Source organism: Ostrea edulis, chromosome 8, assembly GCF_947568905.1.
Source record: "Ostrea edulis chromosome 8, xbOstEdul1.1, whole genome shotgun sequence".
Taxonomy (NCBI): Eukaryota; Metazoa; Mollusca; class Bivalvia; order Ostreida; family Ostreidae; genus Ostrea; species Ostrea edulis.
In genome coordinates this window covers 52689195-52710223 of record NC_079171.1, presented here as the reverse complement: position 1 = coordinate 52710223, position 21029 = coordinate 52689195, and the positions used below count along the sequence as shown (strand labels likewise).

The 21029-nt window shown below is 36.1% G+C and overlaps 1 protein-coding gene across 1 annotated transcript in view; it reads right to left on the bottom strand.

Moving 5' to 3' along the window:
- LOC125663351 (fibropellin-1-like) overlaps window positions 1-21029 on the bottom strand; it is a 41719-nt gene that overhangs the window by 20130 nt on the left and 560 nt on the right. The window contains exons 2-16 of the mRNA XM_056147706.1: window positions 20702-20834; window positions 19260-19385; window positions 18497-18591; window positions 17689-17810; window positions 14490-14632; window positions 13407-13523; window positions 13114-13208; window positions 12165-12309; window positions 11564-11751; window positions 7562-7631; window positions 6539-6664; window positions 5708-5836; window positions 830-940; window positions 489-599; window positions 148-258 (exon numbers count right to left, since the gene is read on the bottom strand). Of these exons, the coding sequence (XP_056003681.1) occupies window positions 148-258; window positions 489-599; window positions 830-940; window positions 5708-5836; window positions 6539-6664; window positions 7562-7631; window positions 11564-11751; window positions 12165-12309; window positions 13114-13208; window positions 13407-13523; window positions 14490-14632; window positions 17689-17810; window positions 18497-18591; window positions 19260-19385; window positions 20702-20834 (1822 nt within the window). The remainder of the gene's footprint in view (window positions 1-147; window positions 259-488; window positions 600-829; window positions 941-5707; window positions 5837-6538; window positions 6665-7561; window positions 7632-11563; window positions 11752-12164; window positions 12310-13113; window positions 13209-13406; window positions 13524-14489; window positions 14633-17688; window positions 17811-18496; window positions 18592-19259; window positions 19386-20701; window positions 20835-21029) is intronic.

Here is a 21029-nt window from a genome sequence, read left to right as displayed (position 1 = left end):
ATAATGTGAACTATTTCAAAATCTAATTCAGATAGTAAATCATTGTATCATTTTCTGCCTTCATGAAAATCCCTTTATATACCTTATACTTCTAAGGGGGTTATAATGTATCCCATTCTAGATATGACTCAGACAATAGATTTCTACCTTCACAGGTGCTTCCTGTATAACCCGCGTCACACTGACAAGTGAATGTCGTTGCACCGGATTTGCACGTTCCTCCATTTTTACAGGGAGAATTTGCACAGTAGTCAGTGACTGAAAATGTAAAAGATAGTTAAAATAGGTTTATGACAGGACAAGATGAGTATGTGATGAAATTTAGAAACGATTTATAACGAAATAAGCAAACAGGAGGATCTTTATTGAGTAAATAAATTTTATCATACTCCGTGTTCACGGGATTTTCTTTGTAGATTGCAGTGATCTTCTTCAAGGGGGTTATAATATACCCAAATGTAGATATGATTCAGTCAAAAGAAGTGTACCTTCACAGGTGCTTCCTGTATAACCCGCGTCACACTGACAAGTGAATGTCGTTGCACCGGATGTGCACGTTCCTCCATTTTTACAGGGAGAATTTGCACAGTAGTCAGTGACTGAAAATGTAAAAGATAGTTAAAACAGGTTTATGACAGGACAAGATGAGTATGTGATGAAATTTAGAAACGATTTATAACGAAATAAGCAAACAGGAGGATCTTTATTGAGTAAATAAATTTTATCATACTCCGTGTTCACGGGATTTTCTTTGTAGATTCCAGTGATCTTCTTCAAGGAGGTTATAATATACCCAAATGTAGATATGATTCAGTCAAAAGAAGTGTACCTTCACAAGTGCTTCCTGTATAGCCCGCGTCACACTGACAAGTGAATGTCGTTGAACCGGATGTACACGTTCCTCCATTTTTACAGGGAGAATTTGCACAGTAGTCAGTGACTGAAAATTAAAAATGTTTATAGTTAAGAGAAGAAAAGAGATGAACAGGTCGGGATAAGTCCATGATGAAACTTGTAAAATATTTTCGAAGAATAGGTCTTGCATATCTATGTTTTTTCTTCATTTTTTAAAAAAAATGTAACAAGAGAGGTGGTTGCATTTTATTTTGCGCATATATTCCATAAGGGATTTTAAAAGGTATAGAAACACAACAACTGGCTTTCTGCTTCTTAATTAGATACAACTAATCAAGTTTGGTACTGACCGTCTACGAAAATATAGCTGTTCCCACGACATATATAACTAAAAAAACTTCATATTGTGTATATATCCTTCACTTGTCAACATCATACAAATACCGTAATGATGTTTGGAATCGCATCTAAACTATACTTTCCACATAAACTTTATTGACTTTATAAAGATCAGCATTTTGTGGATTAGATCTATTTACTCAATAAAGGATGCAACAAATTTCAGTCAGTGATTAACCCGATACAGTTGTGTAGACGGTCAGTAGAAATTCTACTGATAATAGCTCCAGACATGATTAATGAAGATAACGAACAGTGATCAATCTCATAACTCCTATAAAGGTGAAGATAACGAACAGTGCTCAATCTCATAACTCCTATAAGGAATTTAAAACAAGAGGCCCATGGGCCACATCGCTCACCTGAGTCACCTTGGTCCATATCAGAAGACTTTCTATATATATTTGCATGTAAAACCGTAGTCCTTATTATAGCCCCAACCTACCCCTGGAGGTCATAGTTTTTGCAAACTTGAATCTACACTATGTCAGAAAGCGTTCATGTAAATGTGAACTTCTTTGGCCCAATGGTTCACGAGAAGATATTTGAAGATTTTTCCTATATATTTGTATGTAAAACTTTGATCCCCCCTTGTGGCCCCATCCTACCCCCAGGGGCCATGATTTGAACAAACTTGAATCTGCACTATATCAGAAAGCTTTCATGTAAATATCAGCTTTTCTGGCTCAGTGATTCTTCCGAAGATTTTTTTTAAAAAATTCCTATATATCTTTATGTAAAACTTTGATCCCCTATTGTGGCCCGATCCTACAACAGGGGGCCATGATTTGAACAAACTTAACTTTGCTTTATGTTAGGAAGCTGTTCATGTGAATATCAGCTTTTCTGGCTAAGTGGTTCTTGAGAAGAAGATTCTTAAAAAATGTCCCTATATATTTGTATGTAAAACTTTGATCCCCTGGTAGCCCCATCCAACCCCCAGGAACCATGATTTGAACAAACTTGAATCTGCACTATGTCAGAAAGCTCTCATATAAATCTCAGCTTTTCTGGCTCAGTGGTTCTTGAGAAGAAGATTTTTAAAGATTTTTCCTATATATTTGTATATAAAACTTTGATCCCCTATTGTGGCCCCATCCGACCCCCGGGGGCCAGGATTTTAATAATTTAAAATTTGCACTATATCAGAAAGCTCTCATATAAATCTCAGCTTTTCTGGCTAAGTGGTTCTTGAGAAGAAGATTTTTAAAGATTTTTCCTATATATTTGTATATAAATCTTTGATCCCCTATTGTGGCCCCATCCGACCCCCGGGGGCCAGGATTTTAATAATTTAGAATCTGCACTATGTCAAAAAGCTCTCATATAAATCTCAGCTTTTCTGGCTCAGTGGTTCTTGAGAAGATTTTTAAAGATTTTTCCTATATATTTGTATGTAAAACTTTGATCCCCTATTGTGGCCCCATCCAACCCCCAGGGGCCAGGATTTTAAGAATTTAGAATCTGCATTATATAAGGAAGCTTTCATATAAATCTCAGCTTTTCTGGCTAAGTGGTTCTTGAGAAGAAGATTTTTAAAGATTTTTCCTATATATTTGTATGTAAAACTTTGATCCCCTATTGTGGCCCCATCCGACGCCTGGGGGCCAGGATTTTAACAATTTAGAATCTGCACTACCTAATAAAGCTTATCTATAAATTTCATCTTTTCTAGCACAGTGGTTCTTGAGGAGAAGATTTTTTAATGACCCTACCCTATTTTTACCTTTTCTTCATTATCTCCCCTTGGAAGGTGGCCTGGCCCTTTATTTTAACAATTTAGAATTCCCTTTACCTAGGAATGCTTTGTGCCAACTTTGGTTGAAATTGGCCCAGTGGTTTGTGAGAAGAAGTTAAAAATGTGAAAAGTTTACAGACGGACAGACGGACGGACAGACGGACGGACGCCGGAATATGGGTGATCAGAAAAGCTCACTTGAGCTTTTAACTCAGGTGAGCTAAAAAACTGAGTTGAACAAACACGAATCCTTGGATATTCACTGTATCAGAGGTGGGGCAGGTGCCTAGGAGGAGTAAGCACCCCCTGTCGACCGGTCACACCCGCCTTGTACCCTATATCTTGATCAGGTAAATGGAGTAATGCCTAGTCAAATTCAGTGTGTAGAGAACGGCCTAGCAATTCGTATGAAACACGTCAGACATCATTTGAATGAACGACAAGTTGTACTGGCAAAGAAGATCTCTATAATGAACATAGAATTTGTGAAATTCTGACTTTAAATGAGATCATTGAAACCCCTGAAACATCAAATGCGCATCTGGTGCATCAAAATCGGTACCGTATAAGTTTTACATTATGACCCCTGGGTCGAGGCCTCTGCTGGTGGACTGTTAGTCCCCGAGGGTCTCTACAGCCCAGTAGCTTAGTACTTCGTTACTAGCTTGAAAATACGGATGTATATTTAATTGCTGTTATAAAATTTAGAAATTCATTTCAAAATTAAGGATTATCTCCCTCGTGCATAGCTTTATCCTTGGACGAATTTGGCTCCACTTTTTGGCACGCTGTTTTTGACTATATTTAGCTCCAAGACTTCATAGTTATTTTTGATTTCAAACATTTCGGTTGAGCATCACTGAAGAGACATTATTCGTCGAAATGCGTATCTGGTGCATCAACATTGTTACCGTATAAGTTTTACATAGTTTGTTAGTAGTCTGTCTCGATCTAGAAACTGGTGATACGCGGAGGTAGCTCGTTCAAATCAGTTGAAAGACAAAAACATTATATTCAGGTGATAAAGTAATTTCGCTGCATAAATATGGGAAGTTGATGATGGAGAAGCTGAAATCATTCCGTTTGTATCTATTTGTTTGGATTGTGTCAATTCTGTATTTGATAGCTCATATGTTGTTCTTTAGCACTTATTCATCTTCTTGATGTAAAAGTGAAGTTTCCGCCAGTGGAACTAAACAAACGGAGAACTTAAACGCTAATATTAACTTAATACCCTAGGTTAAAATAAGAATTTTTTAAAACGGATTTTTGTCAAATCCTGAAACATGCAAATATGTGTGTTGCATTCTAAGGTTTATTGCTAGACAGTGTCAGGTGTACAGGGGACCACGGGGTTGTGGTCACATTGGTGGAATATTTTTGTCATTTATGACTTGTTGGAGTCTTTAACAACCCCCACATATCCTTGGGGGGGGGGGGGGGGCGGTAAAGGTACACCCCTTTGAAATGTGTTTGGATCCGTCACTGGCTAGCGCTGAAATGATATCACACCTTTTCCCAGCATGTACTTACTACGTATTGAATCAAAATTTCGATAACCATGATATTCTTGTGTAAGGGAAGCTGATTTGCAATTATGTGCTACTCTGTTATGTTCCAATCTATAAATAAAGGTCGCGTAATCAAGCTATTCATAACAGCCGGTGAATCCCATTCCCGTTCTGATAATAGACGCACACATGCGCAATCTGACTTTCCCCCTAACATCCTGATACATAATCCTCATCGACCTAAGGGGTCCATACAAAAACCATGCTTAAAGCATAAAATGTTATATATGAAAGTCATATTATGTGAATATCATTTAGAAATGAAAATACCATCAAATACTGAATTTGCATGTGAATCCAATAGATAAACGTTCCTTTGAAATCTCTTACATAAATACTATGTTACATTACAATGTGCAGTTGTGTCATTGTTATAATCATAAAGAGGAGAGCAAAAATCCGACAGGGTATAATATTGATGAAATGATATTCTAAGAACGAGAGGCTTACATTTAAATAGGCTATGGCGACTGCAAAATAATCCACATTAAACGGTCTTTCAATCGAGACAGGCTACTGACAAATACATTAATGATACCGGGGCTTCAACAGTCTCGTTTACAGTGGTCGTTATGGTGCTCTGATTCCGTCACGTGCATTATTCTGATATTGTAATATGTTTTCAGGAGCAGCCTATGTTATACGTCTTATCATTGAAACAGTGATGGGATTGAACCCTGTACCTTCAAGAATTATAGTTCATGTGCCATTTATTTCACGATTTGATCGAAACACCGACACCCAGTATAGCCATGCAAGTAGATTGTTTGACAAAATGAAATAAATCACACATGTTTTTCTGAATAAATTTCAAGTTTCTGTCCCAGTATCACGTTCCTGATATATGTAAATGGAATGCGGGCAAGCTTTGCACTTGCTTTGTTTTCCTTTCTCCAATTTCATATTCTCATTTCAGTGACCATTAGTCAGGCACCGTGTATAGAAGAACCTTTCTGATTAAAACTCGATTGACGATGAAGGACAACAATTGGTCAGTTGGTCAGATGAGTATCACCGACGAGTAAGAGAATGTTCCTCTACGGATTACCATTGACGCTACAGAAGTGAGGCATGTACTAGATACTGTTGTGCGGTAAAATGGCTGGTTCAACATACACTATTGATATAAATAATGTTTACCTACCCTGACATTTGTCGCCGGTATAACCTGTGTCACACTCACACCTGTAACCGTCCGCTTTGGTCGCGTCAGCTACACAGGTAGCACCGTTCTGGCAGGTGTTTTGGTCACAGGCGTTCGTAGTTTGAGAGTCTGTATCAACAAAGTATCATCACATGTCATTGAGGCATCATTCAAAGTAACAAGGTGAAAGTGTGGCCGAAAATGAATTCAAAAGATTTAGAGAAATACAGACGCACAGCGATTCATCTTCTGTTCTGTAAAGGTCGGGATTTCATATACTCCTTACATTTTTGTAGTTAGTTTAATTCATGGGAAACAGGTTTTTTTTCCTTTCTTGTAGGAGCCATACTTTTTTTTTCATTGAAAGTTATCAAAGATTCAAATCTCTGAATTTGAAATATACACTGATAAAGTGCTCAAAATGAAAAAAAGCAGTTACATCGAATTAAGCACAGCATTTTGTTTTCACACAGGTGAGTTTTAAACAGTTCACAGAGATGGTTGATGATTGATCATTCATATTTGACATATGTACATATTCATTGTGACAAGACCTTTCTTTAGAAAGCAAAGTTTTTGACCTTGTGACCTAGACTTTAGCTGGGCCACAACTTTTGAATGCTTATTATAGCAATATGACTTTCGTATTTCTCGGGTACATCCATTGTGAAAATACATCTCTTTTGGAACCAGAATTACTTTACTGTCGTATGGGGGCATCAGTGTTTCACAAACACGTCTTGTATTCCTCACAGTACTTCGATACAGGTTAAATATGATCATATATCAGAATGTTGGGTATGTTTGATTATAATTCGAGAGAAGACTTACCCTCGCACCTGTCTCCTGAGAATCCTGTAGTACACGTGCACGCGTATTTAGTTCCTTCCGGTGGGTTGGATTCGTCACACGTTCCGCCGTTCAGACATGGATTCGGGTTACATGGCGTGTTTGTACCTGTCATCACAAAGAACTCAATTTACCTTGGGAGCACAATTCTGATATTTTAAGATGATTTGAGGTTCTCTCTGTAAGTATTTTAATATTTTACTTCGGTATAAACACTGAGCACTGACAACGATCCTGATGCCTGGTATCTGTTTCAGAGACATAATATTTAGTCTAATTATCATGTAAATATTCCACATCCTTTAGTCATTACGGGAAGTTTCATGGGGAGAACATAATGTATGATTATCTACATCAACGATGTTAATGTTTGATTGTTGTAGTTTTGTATTGCCACCCAAAATGTGTCCAAACAAAACAACATCCCGCAAGGCTCGGGATAACTCTTATATATTCATATCTTTGAAAGGTGAAGATAACGAACAGTGACCATTCTCATAACTCCTATATACAATACAAAATAGCGATTTCGGCAAACAGGGAGCCCTGAATATACCAGAGGTGGAATCAGGTGCCTAGGAGGAGTAAGAATCCCCTGTTGACCTATAACACCCACCGTGAGCCCTAAACTTTGATCATGTAAACAGAGTTATCTGTAGTCACATTCAGTGTGGCAAGAACGACCTAATAATTGGTATGAATCAAGTCAGATATCATTTGACCCAATGATATTGCATTGGCAAACTAGATCGTTATAACGACCGTGCATGGCTGGATTCCAGTAATCTTGGCCTTTATTGAATGACCTTGGTTAAAGTCATGATGTCATACATAACCATTACTTCAATTATGATATTTGTTAATCGTTACAAAAGTCTTAGGTGCAGCAAAATATGAAGTTGTCTATTGAAAATTCATATCAGGTTGACCTATCGCCAAAATAAATTGAAATTTGCGCAACGCGGAAGACCCTATGGTTTTAAAATCTGAAATTCTACTACTCACATAATCCCGGGCGTAGAGAAATATTGTCCACACCGATCAGCTGGGGACCAATCACGCCTTCTATCGTGATCTATCAAAGCAAGCAAAATTGAGAATCACAATCACAGAAATAAATGTAATTTTTGTCATGTTTTATAAATAGCAAAAGTAAATTTGAAAACACAATTTCTACATGGATTGGGGTTTTTTTCAAGAGAGGAGTACAAAAAAAGCAAACAAATAACGTATCTACCGTTACATATAACATATCTACTGTTATATATAACATATCTACTGTTACATATAACATATCTACTGTTACATATAACACATCTACTGTTACATATAACATATCTACCGTTACATATAACACATCTACCGTTACATATAACACATCTACCGTTACATATAACATATCTACTGTTACAAATATAACATATCTACTGTTACATATAAAATATCTACTGTTACAAATATAACATATTTACTGTTACATATAACACATCTACTGTTACATATAACACATCTACTGTTACAAATATAACATATCTACTGTTACATATAAAATATCTACTGTTACAAATATAACATATTTACTGTTACATATAACATATCTACTGTTACATATAACATATCTACTGTTACATATAACACATCTACTGTTACATATAACATATCTACCGTTACATATAACACATCTACCGTTACATATAACATATCTACCGTTACATATAACACATCTACTGTTACACATAACATATCTACTGTTACAAATATAATATATCTACCGTTACATATAACATATCTACTGTTACATATAACATATCTACTGTTACATAATATAACACATCTACCGTTACATATAACACATCTACTGTTACATATAACACATCTACTGTTACATATAACATATCTACTGTTACATATAACACATCTACTGTTACATATAACACATCTACCGTTACATATAACACATCTACCGTTACATATAACATATCTACCGTTACATATAACACATCTACCGTTACATATAACATATCTACCGTTACATATAACATATCTATTGTTACATATAACATATCTACCGTTACATATAACACATCTACCGTTACATATAACACATCTTCTGTTACATATAACATATCTACTGTTACATATAACATATCTACCGTTACATATAACACATCTACTGTTACACATAACATATCTACTGTTACAAATATAATATATCTACCGTTACATATAACATATCTACTGTTACATATAACATATCTACCGTTACATATAACATATCTACCGTTACATATAACACATCTACTGTTACATAATATAACATATCTACTGTTACATATAACACATCTACTGTTACATATAACACATCTACTGTTACATATAACATATCTACTGTTACATAATATAACACATCTACTGTTACATATAACACATCTACTGTTACATATAACACATCTACTGTTACATATAACACATCTACTGTTACATATAACACATCTACTGTTACATATAACATATATACTGTTACATACAACACATCTACCGTTACATATAACACATCTACTGTTACATATAACACATCTACTGTTACATATAACATATCTACTGTTACAAATAACACATCTACCGTTACATATAACATATCTACTGTTACATATAACACATCTACTGTTACATATAACACATCTACCGTTACATATAACACATCTACCGTTACATATAACACATCTACCGTTACATATAACACATCTACTGTTACATATAACACATCTACCGTTACATATAACATATCTACTGTTACATAATATAACACATCTACTGTTACATATAACACATCTACTGTTACATATAACACATCTACTGTTACATATAACACATCTACTGTTACATATAACACATCTACTGTTACATATAACACATCTACCGTTACATATAACACATATACCGTTACATATAACACATCTACCGTTACATATAACACATCTACCGTTACATATAACACATCTACCGTTACATATAACATATCTACTGTTACATATAACACATCTACTGTTACATATAACACATCTACTGTTACATATAACACATCTACTGTTACATATAACACATCTACTGTTACATATAACACATCTACCGTTACATATAACACATCTACCGTTACATATAACACATCTACTGTTACATATAACACATCTACCGTTACATATAACACATCTACCGTTACATATAACATATCTACTGTTACATATAACACATCTACTGTTACATATAACACATCTACCGTTACATATAACATATCTACTGTTACATAATATAACATATCTACTGTTACATATAACATATCTACTGTTACAAATAACACATCTACCGTTACATATAACACATCTACTGTTACATATAACACATCTACCGTTACATATAACATATCTACTGTTACATATAACATATCTACTGTTACAAATAACACATCTACCGTTACATATAACACATCTACCGTTACATATAACACATCTACCGTTACATATAACACATCTACTGTTACATATAACATATCTACCGTTACATATAACACATCTACCGTTACATATAACACATCTACCGTTACATATAACATATCTACCGTTACATATAACACATCTACCGTTACATATAACACATCTACTGTTACATATAACACATCTACTGTTACATATAACACATCTACCGTTACATATATCGTATGGAAAAGCTACGTGTGCACGTTTTGCACGAAAGCGACTACAGTTATATATACGTTTCTTGTCATCATAATTCAATACTTATTTAACAGAAAGTAAGATTAAGAATTTGAGAGGCATCACTAGATGACTTCAAAATGTGATAATACGACAGCATTACCATGTCCCTGAAATTTAGGAGATGGTTAATATACATGAATTAATGCCTGCAAGTACATGTGAATTACTAAGCTCGTTAAACCAGATGTCGACCCTTCTAGTCGCCACTCAGTACTCTCCAGGGGAAAAAAATTCATTTTTCTTCTTCTGTAATTGGTGACATTGTGAATTATTTTTGTTTCCTACAAGCGATATTTCAAACATGAGAATATTTCAATTTTAAAGGTAAAGTTTCACAAACGTTTGTCTTCCATTTTGGATACATATTTCCTCGTTTTAGCCAATCAGGATCGTTAACATTATTTCAGTATCCCTCTTTCTGACGTCACAGTAGATATCAAGGTTAGGATTAGTAGATCATGTTCTGAAGTCATAGTAAGTATCAATTTACCAGTAGCCCTCGTTCTTATTTCATATCGTTCTGACGTCACAGTAGTTATCAATATTTCAGCACTCGCAGCTCCTCGGACTATGACCTCCAAGATGATCGAATTTTCATCATATTGTTTTTACATTCACGTCATGAAAATAAGATTGTTCTCAAAATCGGACGTGTGTAAGCAGTTTAAGAATTTAAGAGGCTGTATTAACTTGTCTTTTTAAAGGGTGTTCCTAGTTGATGGAGAGCAAAGATCGCTTTAAACTGATGCATTTGTTCGCCTTATACGCGCATGTGGATGAGGTTTAAAGGCTATAGAAGATAATCCTGGTGTAATGTGTTATTTCTAAGACTAATATTCACACAAAATTCGGTTTTGCTATAATTAAAGTCTTATCCACCCTTATACTTAAACATATAAGTGAACATTAATAGTACACATGTAATAGAATATCTTAGCTCAATATAAAATTTATCTGCATACGTTTTAGCCCAGAAACTTGTGTTTGATATCGTAAGGTATGTTTGTGACGTCATAATAAGACTTAGGTACACATATCATAATAACAGACTCCGGTGGTGGGGAGCTACATACGAGGTTTATTTGCCGTTACGAAATTAGTTGAGCAGCTACGATTGAAGGCAGATGCGTAAATCGTTACAAGAACAGTCTGATCGAACGAGACTAATGGATTAATGAAGATAGCAAAATTAATCACAGTAGGGTTTCTGGGTATAAGTGTGGAGTATACGTACCACTAAATTCTCAACAGCTTCAATAGAAACCGATTCGGTCTGCCAGACATAGCTCGTGCTGGATTCAATGCTTTTGACGTTGGTTTTCGCTTTCCCGGTTCCTTCCACGTACACGTTGAGTTTTGTGAGAAAATCCCTATCAGCATAACTACCAATGGCGTATTCAAATGATAAACAGCGGTCAACAGCTGGAAAGAAATAGGAACATAAAATTGAAATTTAGAAATAGACTTAGGCGTATGGAATCACAAACTCCCCAATTCGTTGTGTAAAATATCAAAGCTAAATCGAGAATTAGCCTTTGTTTTCCATGATATCTTCAATGTCCAAACGAAGTAAATCATGACAATACTCGTTATATATGAGTACACTTCCATCAACCAATTAAATCTTAATTAAGACATGTCTGGTAAAATTGTATAAATATAACAATACGTAAACGTTTTAGAGACAAGCCAAAGTTTAGATTTACCTGTAAATTTGTGTGTTTTGATAACGGCTGATTTACTAAAGTCTTAATTACCTGTAGACGTGGTGTATGTTTTAAAAAGGGCTGATTCCCTCGTAATTTTGGCGTATGTTTTGATTAGAACGGATTTACCTGTAATTTTGGCGTATGTTTTGATAAGGGCCTTTGACCCGTAGTTCCAGGACACGCTGTCGTAGTAGGGTGTAAGGGTCAGGTATTGGTAGCCCGTACCGCGAGTCAAAACTCCTTTGTCGCATCCTCCCCAGTCACACAATTTCTAAGTTAGTGAGAAAATAATTTGTTATAGCACAAAGAGTTTCAATTCACGAGACGATAACCAAATTAAATGCACGTGCAAACAGGCATGTGCATGTGAATGTTTTTTGTGTGCATCAAATTTTTAATGGGATTGTGTAAGTGTCACTTTCAATAATTATGTTGTGTTATACCGAAATACTGGATGAGAAAAGTATACAAAAAATAAAGTATATTCAATTTGCTTTGTGGTATTTTATCATATCTATATATACATATATAAACATACAATGGGCATAGTCTATTAATTTCTTTAATGACGTTAATCCTACAAGACGTCTACACTGATCGTATCACAGGACTTGGACCAGCATTACAATCACATTAAAGCCATTAGGGCTGTCCATCTGCCATATATAACGCACAATCAATTGTAAGTCAAAACACAACGTTTTTATATACCAATAATAAATATAAACTACGAAAGTAAGGTAATTCTAAGTATTCCACCCTCTCATAACCACAAACGTTCCATTAAACAGATACGTTATGTATACCCGTTTGTATTAGAGATTTAAAGAAAATACGCATCATACCCGGTTTTTGAATACTCGAATATTTTACATTTAAAGAAATTACACATCATACGCACACTGATTCTAGAAAACAGAGAGAGTGTTTCCTGAAAATCTCAAACTATACACATGGTCTGATATTGCTGTATATCTAAATTCGAAGTGTCTTCATTTCGAGAAAGGAAACCCTAATGTGAGAGGTGTAATAACATTTTTATGTTACTTTATGTGCATGTCAAAGTAACACCTACCGTGTTGAAACTCCAGATTATGTCCCCTGAATTATCCTGATCAAACAAACATGTGCCATAGTCATCTTCAGAGTCGCATAAATTGTATGACGGAGCTGCAAAATGAGATATCAGACATTATAGCTCACTAAAATCACCTTATATCAGAACAACCGTAATTTTAGCGTCGCTACGTCTCTCTGTAAGAGTTGCCTTAGGTTTCTTTTATTTGGTTGTTTGGTGTTGATGATTGTTTACTTTCCGTCTAGAATTTTTCACTCATTTTGAGAGCACCCCAGCTGTTGGTGACTTACCCCTGAATTCGTCACAGTTGGTACCTGACATGCCGTTTGTACAGGCACATGTGTAAGCACCGCCCCCGCCATTTTCGGAACACAGAGACCCCGTTTTACAAGGAGAACTCATGCAACCTAGAGAAGAGAACATACTTAACTAATCTCCGTATTTTTTGTTCATAAGGAACAATAGCCTCAATGAGAAGGTGAAAATAACGAAGTGATCAATCTTATAATTTCTACAAACAAATCAAGGGTAGGACAAACACGGACCACTGACCCAGAGGTGGGATCAGGTGCCTAGGGGGGTAATACATTTTCGTAAGATTTAACGAGTACATAAGATGGCCAATTCTGCTTAGCTCTTATTGCTAGACAATAGATGTTTTAACTTGTGTCACAAACGAGTACATAAGATGGCCAATTCTGCTTAGCTCTTATTGCTAGACAATAGATGTTTTAACTTGTGTCACAAACGAGTACATAAGATGGCCAATTCTGCTTAGCTCTTATTGCTGGACAATAGATGTTTTAACTTGTGTCACAAACGAGTACATAAGATGGCCAATTCTGCTTAGCTCTTATTGCTAGACAATAGATGTTTTAACTTGTGTCACAAACGAGTACATAAGATGGCCAATTCTGCTTAGCTCTTATTGCTAGACAATAGCTGTTTTAACTTGTGTCACAAACGAGTACATAAGATGGCCAATTCTGCTTAGCTCTTATTGCTAGACAATAGATGTTTTAACTTGTGTCACAAACGAGTACATAAGATGGCCAATTCTGCTTAGCTCTTATTGCTGGACAATAGATGATGTAATGCTGAACAATATATGAGATAATGGTACGCAGACTACAACTGACCAACTACACAATTATAAGAGGAATTGAAAGTTCAGCAGAGCTAAGACTCTGCAAGTGGGTTAAAATTGTAAAATCAATATAATTCGCAAAATTTAGACAGCCACAGAAAATTTCATGATTTCGTGAAAGAAGGGTTGTTAACCCTCCTGGTATTGTAGTTTCCATCTGGAGTACACAAAAATGCAAAAAAAAAAACTCTACATCATCGTTTATGTACAAAAGATAGAGTGTTACCTGATTGAATGGCTTCCACTTTAATGGTAAAACCGGTACCCGGCGTGTAGGTATTTTTGCTGTTGAATCTGATCATAAAGGGAGAATACTCGCCGATGTTGGTCTGTGTGTATGTTTTGGGATCTGTAGATTTTCCACACAATCTGAATTAAAACCATGAAATCAGCCGTGGTGTTTCCTGAACCTTAATTCTATAGGGGACAAAGCATTTTGAGAGTACTGCATTAGCAATACATGACCCCTACCGGATCCCCCCATTAATTGACGAGTGTAATTCGAGAGAATGTAAATTTAATTTTGTTTGACCTTGAACTGTGACCTAAGTTACTGGTACCAAATCACCATGTTTACTAGTATCGAGTTAGTTTTATGTTTAGTTGTTAATACATTCGATACAGTTGAAACATGTAGCTTTTAGCAGGGATGAAATTGTCTTATTCAGAACCCTATAATTTTTCAATTCAACACACAGTATATATCCCAAATGTCAAATAGTAAAATTGGGTTTGATAACTATACCAATAAAAATTTAGAATCAGTCACCGAACGGCGTCCGTTAGCCTAGTTTCGATGCAGTCCAAAAATCATCAAATTACCGTTTTTACATAAGAAATACAAGAGGGAAATAATTGTGCATATGCAACACAAAACAACACACCCCGTCAGCATTTATATCTGCAGTTTGATTATTTATACAGGACTTTCTAAAGTCCAATTTCGATTTCAGTCGGATTTTACATTTGACAATGGTAGTCTTGATATTTCATGAAATAACAAATGATAAATGCAAGTGTAGGCACCAATCGGCAAGGGGTCTGGGGGTCCAGGGCAGGTCCCTGATAGGGGTCAAGGCGAAGCCTCCATGTCGAAAACGTATTTAAGCATTCTCAAATGTCATAAGATGGTTGTGTTATCTTCATATCTATTCAGATTTCAGGACATTGTAAGTTTTCATCCCCATGATTTTAGCCAAGTCGAAAATTTCAAATCGAATATAAGATTAAAGCCAGGATAAAGAAAATTTTGATTGTGCATGAACAATAATTGAACTTTATTTTTAGTGTGGCTCTGTACGCTTACCTAGATTTTATGGTGTCATTAAAAAACCATGGGTCTAGTTAAAGTGTTTATTTCATTCAGCTTCTAGCTTCTCCATCGTCAACTTCCCACATTTATGTAGGTGTTTATATATCTCAACTGATTCGATATGCAAGAGCTTGTTCTGGGTATAGTCAGTTTTTAAATCGAGGTAAGCTACTGAAAAACAAGTTGATGGTACAGGGATTTCAACAGTCTCGATTGAAGTCAGCATTTCGCAAATTCTATGGTCGTTATAACGATCTAGTTCGTCAATACAACCTCGCATTGGGTCAAATGCCGTCTGACGTGTTTCATACCGATTGTTAAGCCGTTCTTGGCACACTGATTTTGACTGCGGATAAATCCGTTTACCTGATCAGGATATGGGGCTCACGGTGGGTGTGACCGGTCAACAGGGGATGCTTCCTCCTCCTAGGCACCTGATCCCACCTCTGGTGTGTCCAGGGGTCCGTGTTTGCCCAACTATCTATTTTGTATTGCTTGTAGGAGTTATGAGATTGATCACTGTTCGTTATCTTCACCTTGCATTCAAACAAAGGATGCAGCCTAGTGCCGTTAATTCAATGTTATGTTGAAAGAAAATAACATATCAGTGACCCTAGCCAAAAAGTGCCAAGAAAGGCATAAACCAATTTTTCTAATAAAAATGATGTGTAGGCTCGAGCTCTTTTGCTACCGCTGATGTTACGCCCTGTCATGTTTTTACCATGCGGTATACAAACGTACAGAAATGTATACGCATGTACTGTACAAAAACAAGCAAAGAGGCAGATCCAAAAAATGTTTTAGGGGAGTGCCAACCACGTTTGTTCCTTTTCCGCTCAGAAAAGGAGGAAGGGAGTGAAGACGCCAAAATTGGAATAAATAATGGGAGTGGGAGGGGTGTCAACCCCTTTAACGCTCCCTATAAAGCCTCCATTGTCATGTAAGGGATCATCTCTTTGAGAGTGAAATATGCGGACAACAAATATCAACTAAACAATATGAAGTATCACTTAAAGGTTACACTTTAAAACAAGAGGCCCAGGGGCCTTATAGGTCACCTGAGTATCATGTAACAACCTTCCAATGTTTGAATTAGGTTTGTGTTTAAATATAAGAATTTTACTTTTGGAAGGAAGAAACATTGAATAGCTATGTGGTCAGCCCCGCCTTTGCACCAGAACCCCTGACCCAGGGGCCATAAATTTCAGTTTTGAAAGAAGCATCCTTGATCATCATTATCATACTATTAGTTTGTCTACTTAATACCCAGCAGCAGAGGAGAAGCTTTTCAAAGAAATAAAATGCATTTTCACTATATGATCAATAGGGCCACACCCTAATACCAGAACCCCTGACCCAGGGGCCATGAATTTCACAATTTTGAAAGAGGCATCCTTGCTCATCATAACCATGCTATTGGTTTGTCTACTTAATACGCAAGGACAGAGAAGAAGATTTTCAAAGAAATAATGCATTTTCACTATATGACTTATAGAGCCCTACCCTAGCACCAGAACCCCTGATCCAGGGGCCATGAATTTCACAATTTTTAAAGAGGCATCCTTGCTCATCATTACCATGCTATTAGTTTGTCTACTTAATACTCAGAGACAGAGAAGAAGATTTTCAAAGAATTTCTACATTTTCACTATATTCTAATAGAGCCCCACCCTAACATAAGAACCCCTGCCCCAGTGGCCATGAATGTCACAATTTTGGTAGAGGGCTCAACGCTCATTATAATTATGCCCACAGTTTGGCTTCTTCATGTCCAGGAGTAAAGAAGATTTTTGGTTTTTGCCCCACCCCTCAGGCCCCAGGGGGGCAGGGACCACGAATTTCACAATTTTTGTTCCCCTCCACCCACAGATGCTATATGCCAAAATTGGTTGAAATTGGTTCAGGGGCTTCAGAGAAGAAGCTGAAAATGTTCAAATGTTAACGCACGACGCACGACGAACGACGACGGACAAAAACAGATAGCAATAGGTCACCTGAATGATTCAGGTGACCTAAAAAAAAAAAGATATGCCTTCCTTCTGCCACAACAAATTAAAGTATTTTGTTTCTTTTGAGTTGAAAGTTTGGAAAAAATATATATATTCAAACATACTCTTTCCCGTCATTGCCGATGAGGTAATCACGGAATTCCAACCAATGATGGCAGTCGTTATTTGAGTCAAAGGGGAGGTCAACCGATGTAACCGTGGCTTTCATGATGGAGTTGGTCTCAGCCTAAAAATAGCACACAACAAAAGTTATTGATGCAAGCGTTACCTCAGATATAGAACACAGCGGCAATCATCGTGGCAAACGTCAAATTCAACCACTGCTTCTTCGTAACCATTACTACTATCTTACAGGCGTGCAAAGCTTCCATTGAATTTAACAACGTAAAGCAAACCTTTTAGAAACCTTCATTATCTTAAATTGAAGGGGGGGGGGGTCATGCCGTAAATCCCTCACTACAAATCAGACAGATTAAGTGAATTATGAACATCTAAAGGTAATATGACGTCATTAAGTGATTAGAGAAATAATTCATTAGGGTTTTTATAAAAGTAGCTATTTGCAATTTAAGCAAAAACGTAAATAAAATTCGAAAACAATTTGTAATTTGCGTTAGACTTATTTAATAGGTTCTAAGCCCTCTAAAATAGGTTTCAAAGGTAGAAAATTATATCAATATAAACCAGTGAACATTGAAAAATAACAAATGATATAAAATGTAATATTAGAATTTGCGTAGATTTTTAAGCCCTCTAAAATAACTTTGCGTGTAATTGTTCTGAGATCCTTAAATAGAGAGACACAATTAGTTTAAGCTATCAATATGAGTTCCGTACTAACGTACATGTAATACTGCGCCATCGCATAAAACAACACTAAGAACAAAAGCAGCAGCGATCTGACTTCCTTACTTTTACGAGCCACGTGCACTGTTTTCCGGTGGTGTATGACGTCATCTTGATTTCGTTAGACCCGCCATTTGTTAGAGTGATGATACCACCACAATCTAAAGAGAAATCCGAGCAAAATAAGTACCGATCAAAATATGTACCGATCCAAATAAGTACCGATCAAAATATGTACCGATCCAAATAAGTACCGAGCAAAATATGTACCGATCCAAATAAGTACCGAGCAAAATAAGTACCGATCCAAATAAGTACCGATCAAAATATGTACCGAGCAAAATAAGTACCGATCCAAATATGTACCGATCCAAATATGTACCGATCCAAATAAGTACCGAGTAAAATATGTACCAAGGAAATTAAGTTATCCAGTGTACTCATTCACTTGAATTAAAGGTCAATATATGATTTAGTAAATTTATAACATGTTGTCACACACGTGTACATGTGTATTGATTGTTGATATAAATGTGTATTGATTGTTGATATAAATGTGTATTGATTGTTGATATAAATGTGTATTGATTGTTTATATAAATGTGTATTGATTTTTTTATATAAATGTGTATTGATTGTTTATATACATGTGTATTGATTGTTGATATAAATGTGTATTGATTTTTGATATAAATGTGTATTGATTGTTGATATAAATGTGTATTGATTGTTGATATAGCATGTTGTCACACACGTGTACATGTGTATTGAATGTTGGTATAACATGTTGTACACATGTATACACGTGTATTGATTGACGCCAACTCACCAGCATCAGTGTCCAGCTCCTCACAGGTGTCCCCCTTGAGTCCCGTGGGACAGTGACAGCTACACGCGGTCTGGGCCACTGCTCTCATTCTGAACCCGCCATTCTTACAGTCCAAAATACAGGCAGCTGTAAAACAGAGACAAATGGAAAAATGTTATAATTCGGGGAGAATGAAATCTTTCCCCACGAAACCTCCATTTTGAAGGTATTATCTCATATGAAATAGATCTGTGATTTTAACTTCACGTCTCGTTAAAATTCGAAGACTAACTCGCCAACAAACAACAAATTCTACAATGAATTTGCCAGTCAGTTGTCGTCATCTTTCTTGACAGAAATACAAAGACACGGCCAGTGTCTACAACTTCTAAAAACATTCATGAAAGGAAGTATTCCTCACAAGATAGATCAATTTGATTTGAGATAAAAGTATGAAATCCGGTCATTCATATGAGACATATTGAAATTACCCTGACGAAAATTAATATAATGAACAGTGATTAATCTCATTCATCTCATAAAAATACAAAATTAAGAGTAGGGCAAATACGGACACCTGGATATACGAAAGGTGGGATCAGGTGTCTAGGAGGAGTAATTATCCCCTGTCGACCGAACACATCGGTCGTGGGTCCTATATCTTGATCACGTAAACGGAATAATCCGTAATCAAAATCAGTATGTAAAACTGTATAACAAATGACAAGAATCACCTCATAGAGCAGATTCTACTTTTAATTTACATCGCTAGTTTTACCATAGAATTTACTAAATGCTGATTTTAAGCGAAACTGTTGAATAGCCTGAGTAGGAGATATAAAATGTATCTGATGTCAACAATATCAAAGTTAGATGTGTGTGTGACCGGTCAACAGGGAATGTTTACTCCTCCTAGGCACCTGATCCCACCTCTGGTGTGTCCAGGGGTCCGTGTTTGCCCAACCATCTATTTTGTATTGCTTATGGGAGTTTTGAGATTGATCACTGTTCGTTACCTTCATCTTGCATTAAATACTATTCGCTCCTCCCCCTACGCGAATTCCAAAATATTTCAATAATCTTCTTTGAGGAAATATGCACCTTCATGATTAGGTTAACTTCAACAAAACGTAATGTTGCTATGACACCCTTTATCTAGGTATTCCATTTAATTTTTTTTTTATTTCTAGACCATAATTCACTTAGCAGCGTCGGAATGTTTTAGCAGAATCATTTCAAAATAGTACTTTGAAATCTTACCACTTTATTTGGTGGACGTAAGTTCTCTCAACAAAACAACCATCCATATGAATACACTGTACATGTAGACATTTTTGACGATATCTTATCATTCGCGAAAACTTCAACATTTATTGCGCGCTAAAATTAAGCGATATGCGATATTTTAAATTGAATGTGTCACTATCCACTGAATGCGATGCTAAATATATTAATGAACTCACCTGTGGGGCAGCTGTACACCTTGTTAACTTCCGCCAAGTCGTAATATGACAAAACATATTTACTGTTGGTGATCAGGTAGTTAAGGTCTGTGTCAGGGATAGTCATGGTGGCCTTGCCATTTGACGTGAACGCCTTCAATATACAGTAAAGCAAAGTTATAGCAAATTTCAAGGGCTTACAAAAACAGTTCACTACAACCAAACATCATTATACAGTAAAACACAGTTGTAGCGAACTTGTAGGACTTTTTATATTAGGAATTTTTATAAGCATGTGTGTGTCATAAGCTTGCTGGATAAAGCACTGTAATGAGCAGTGTGGATAAAG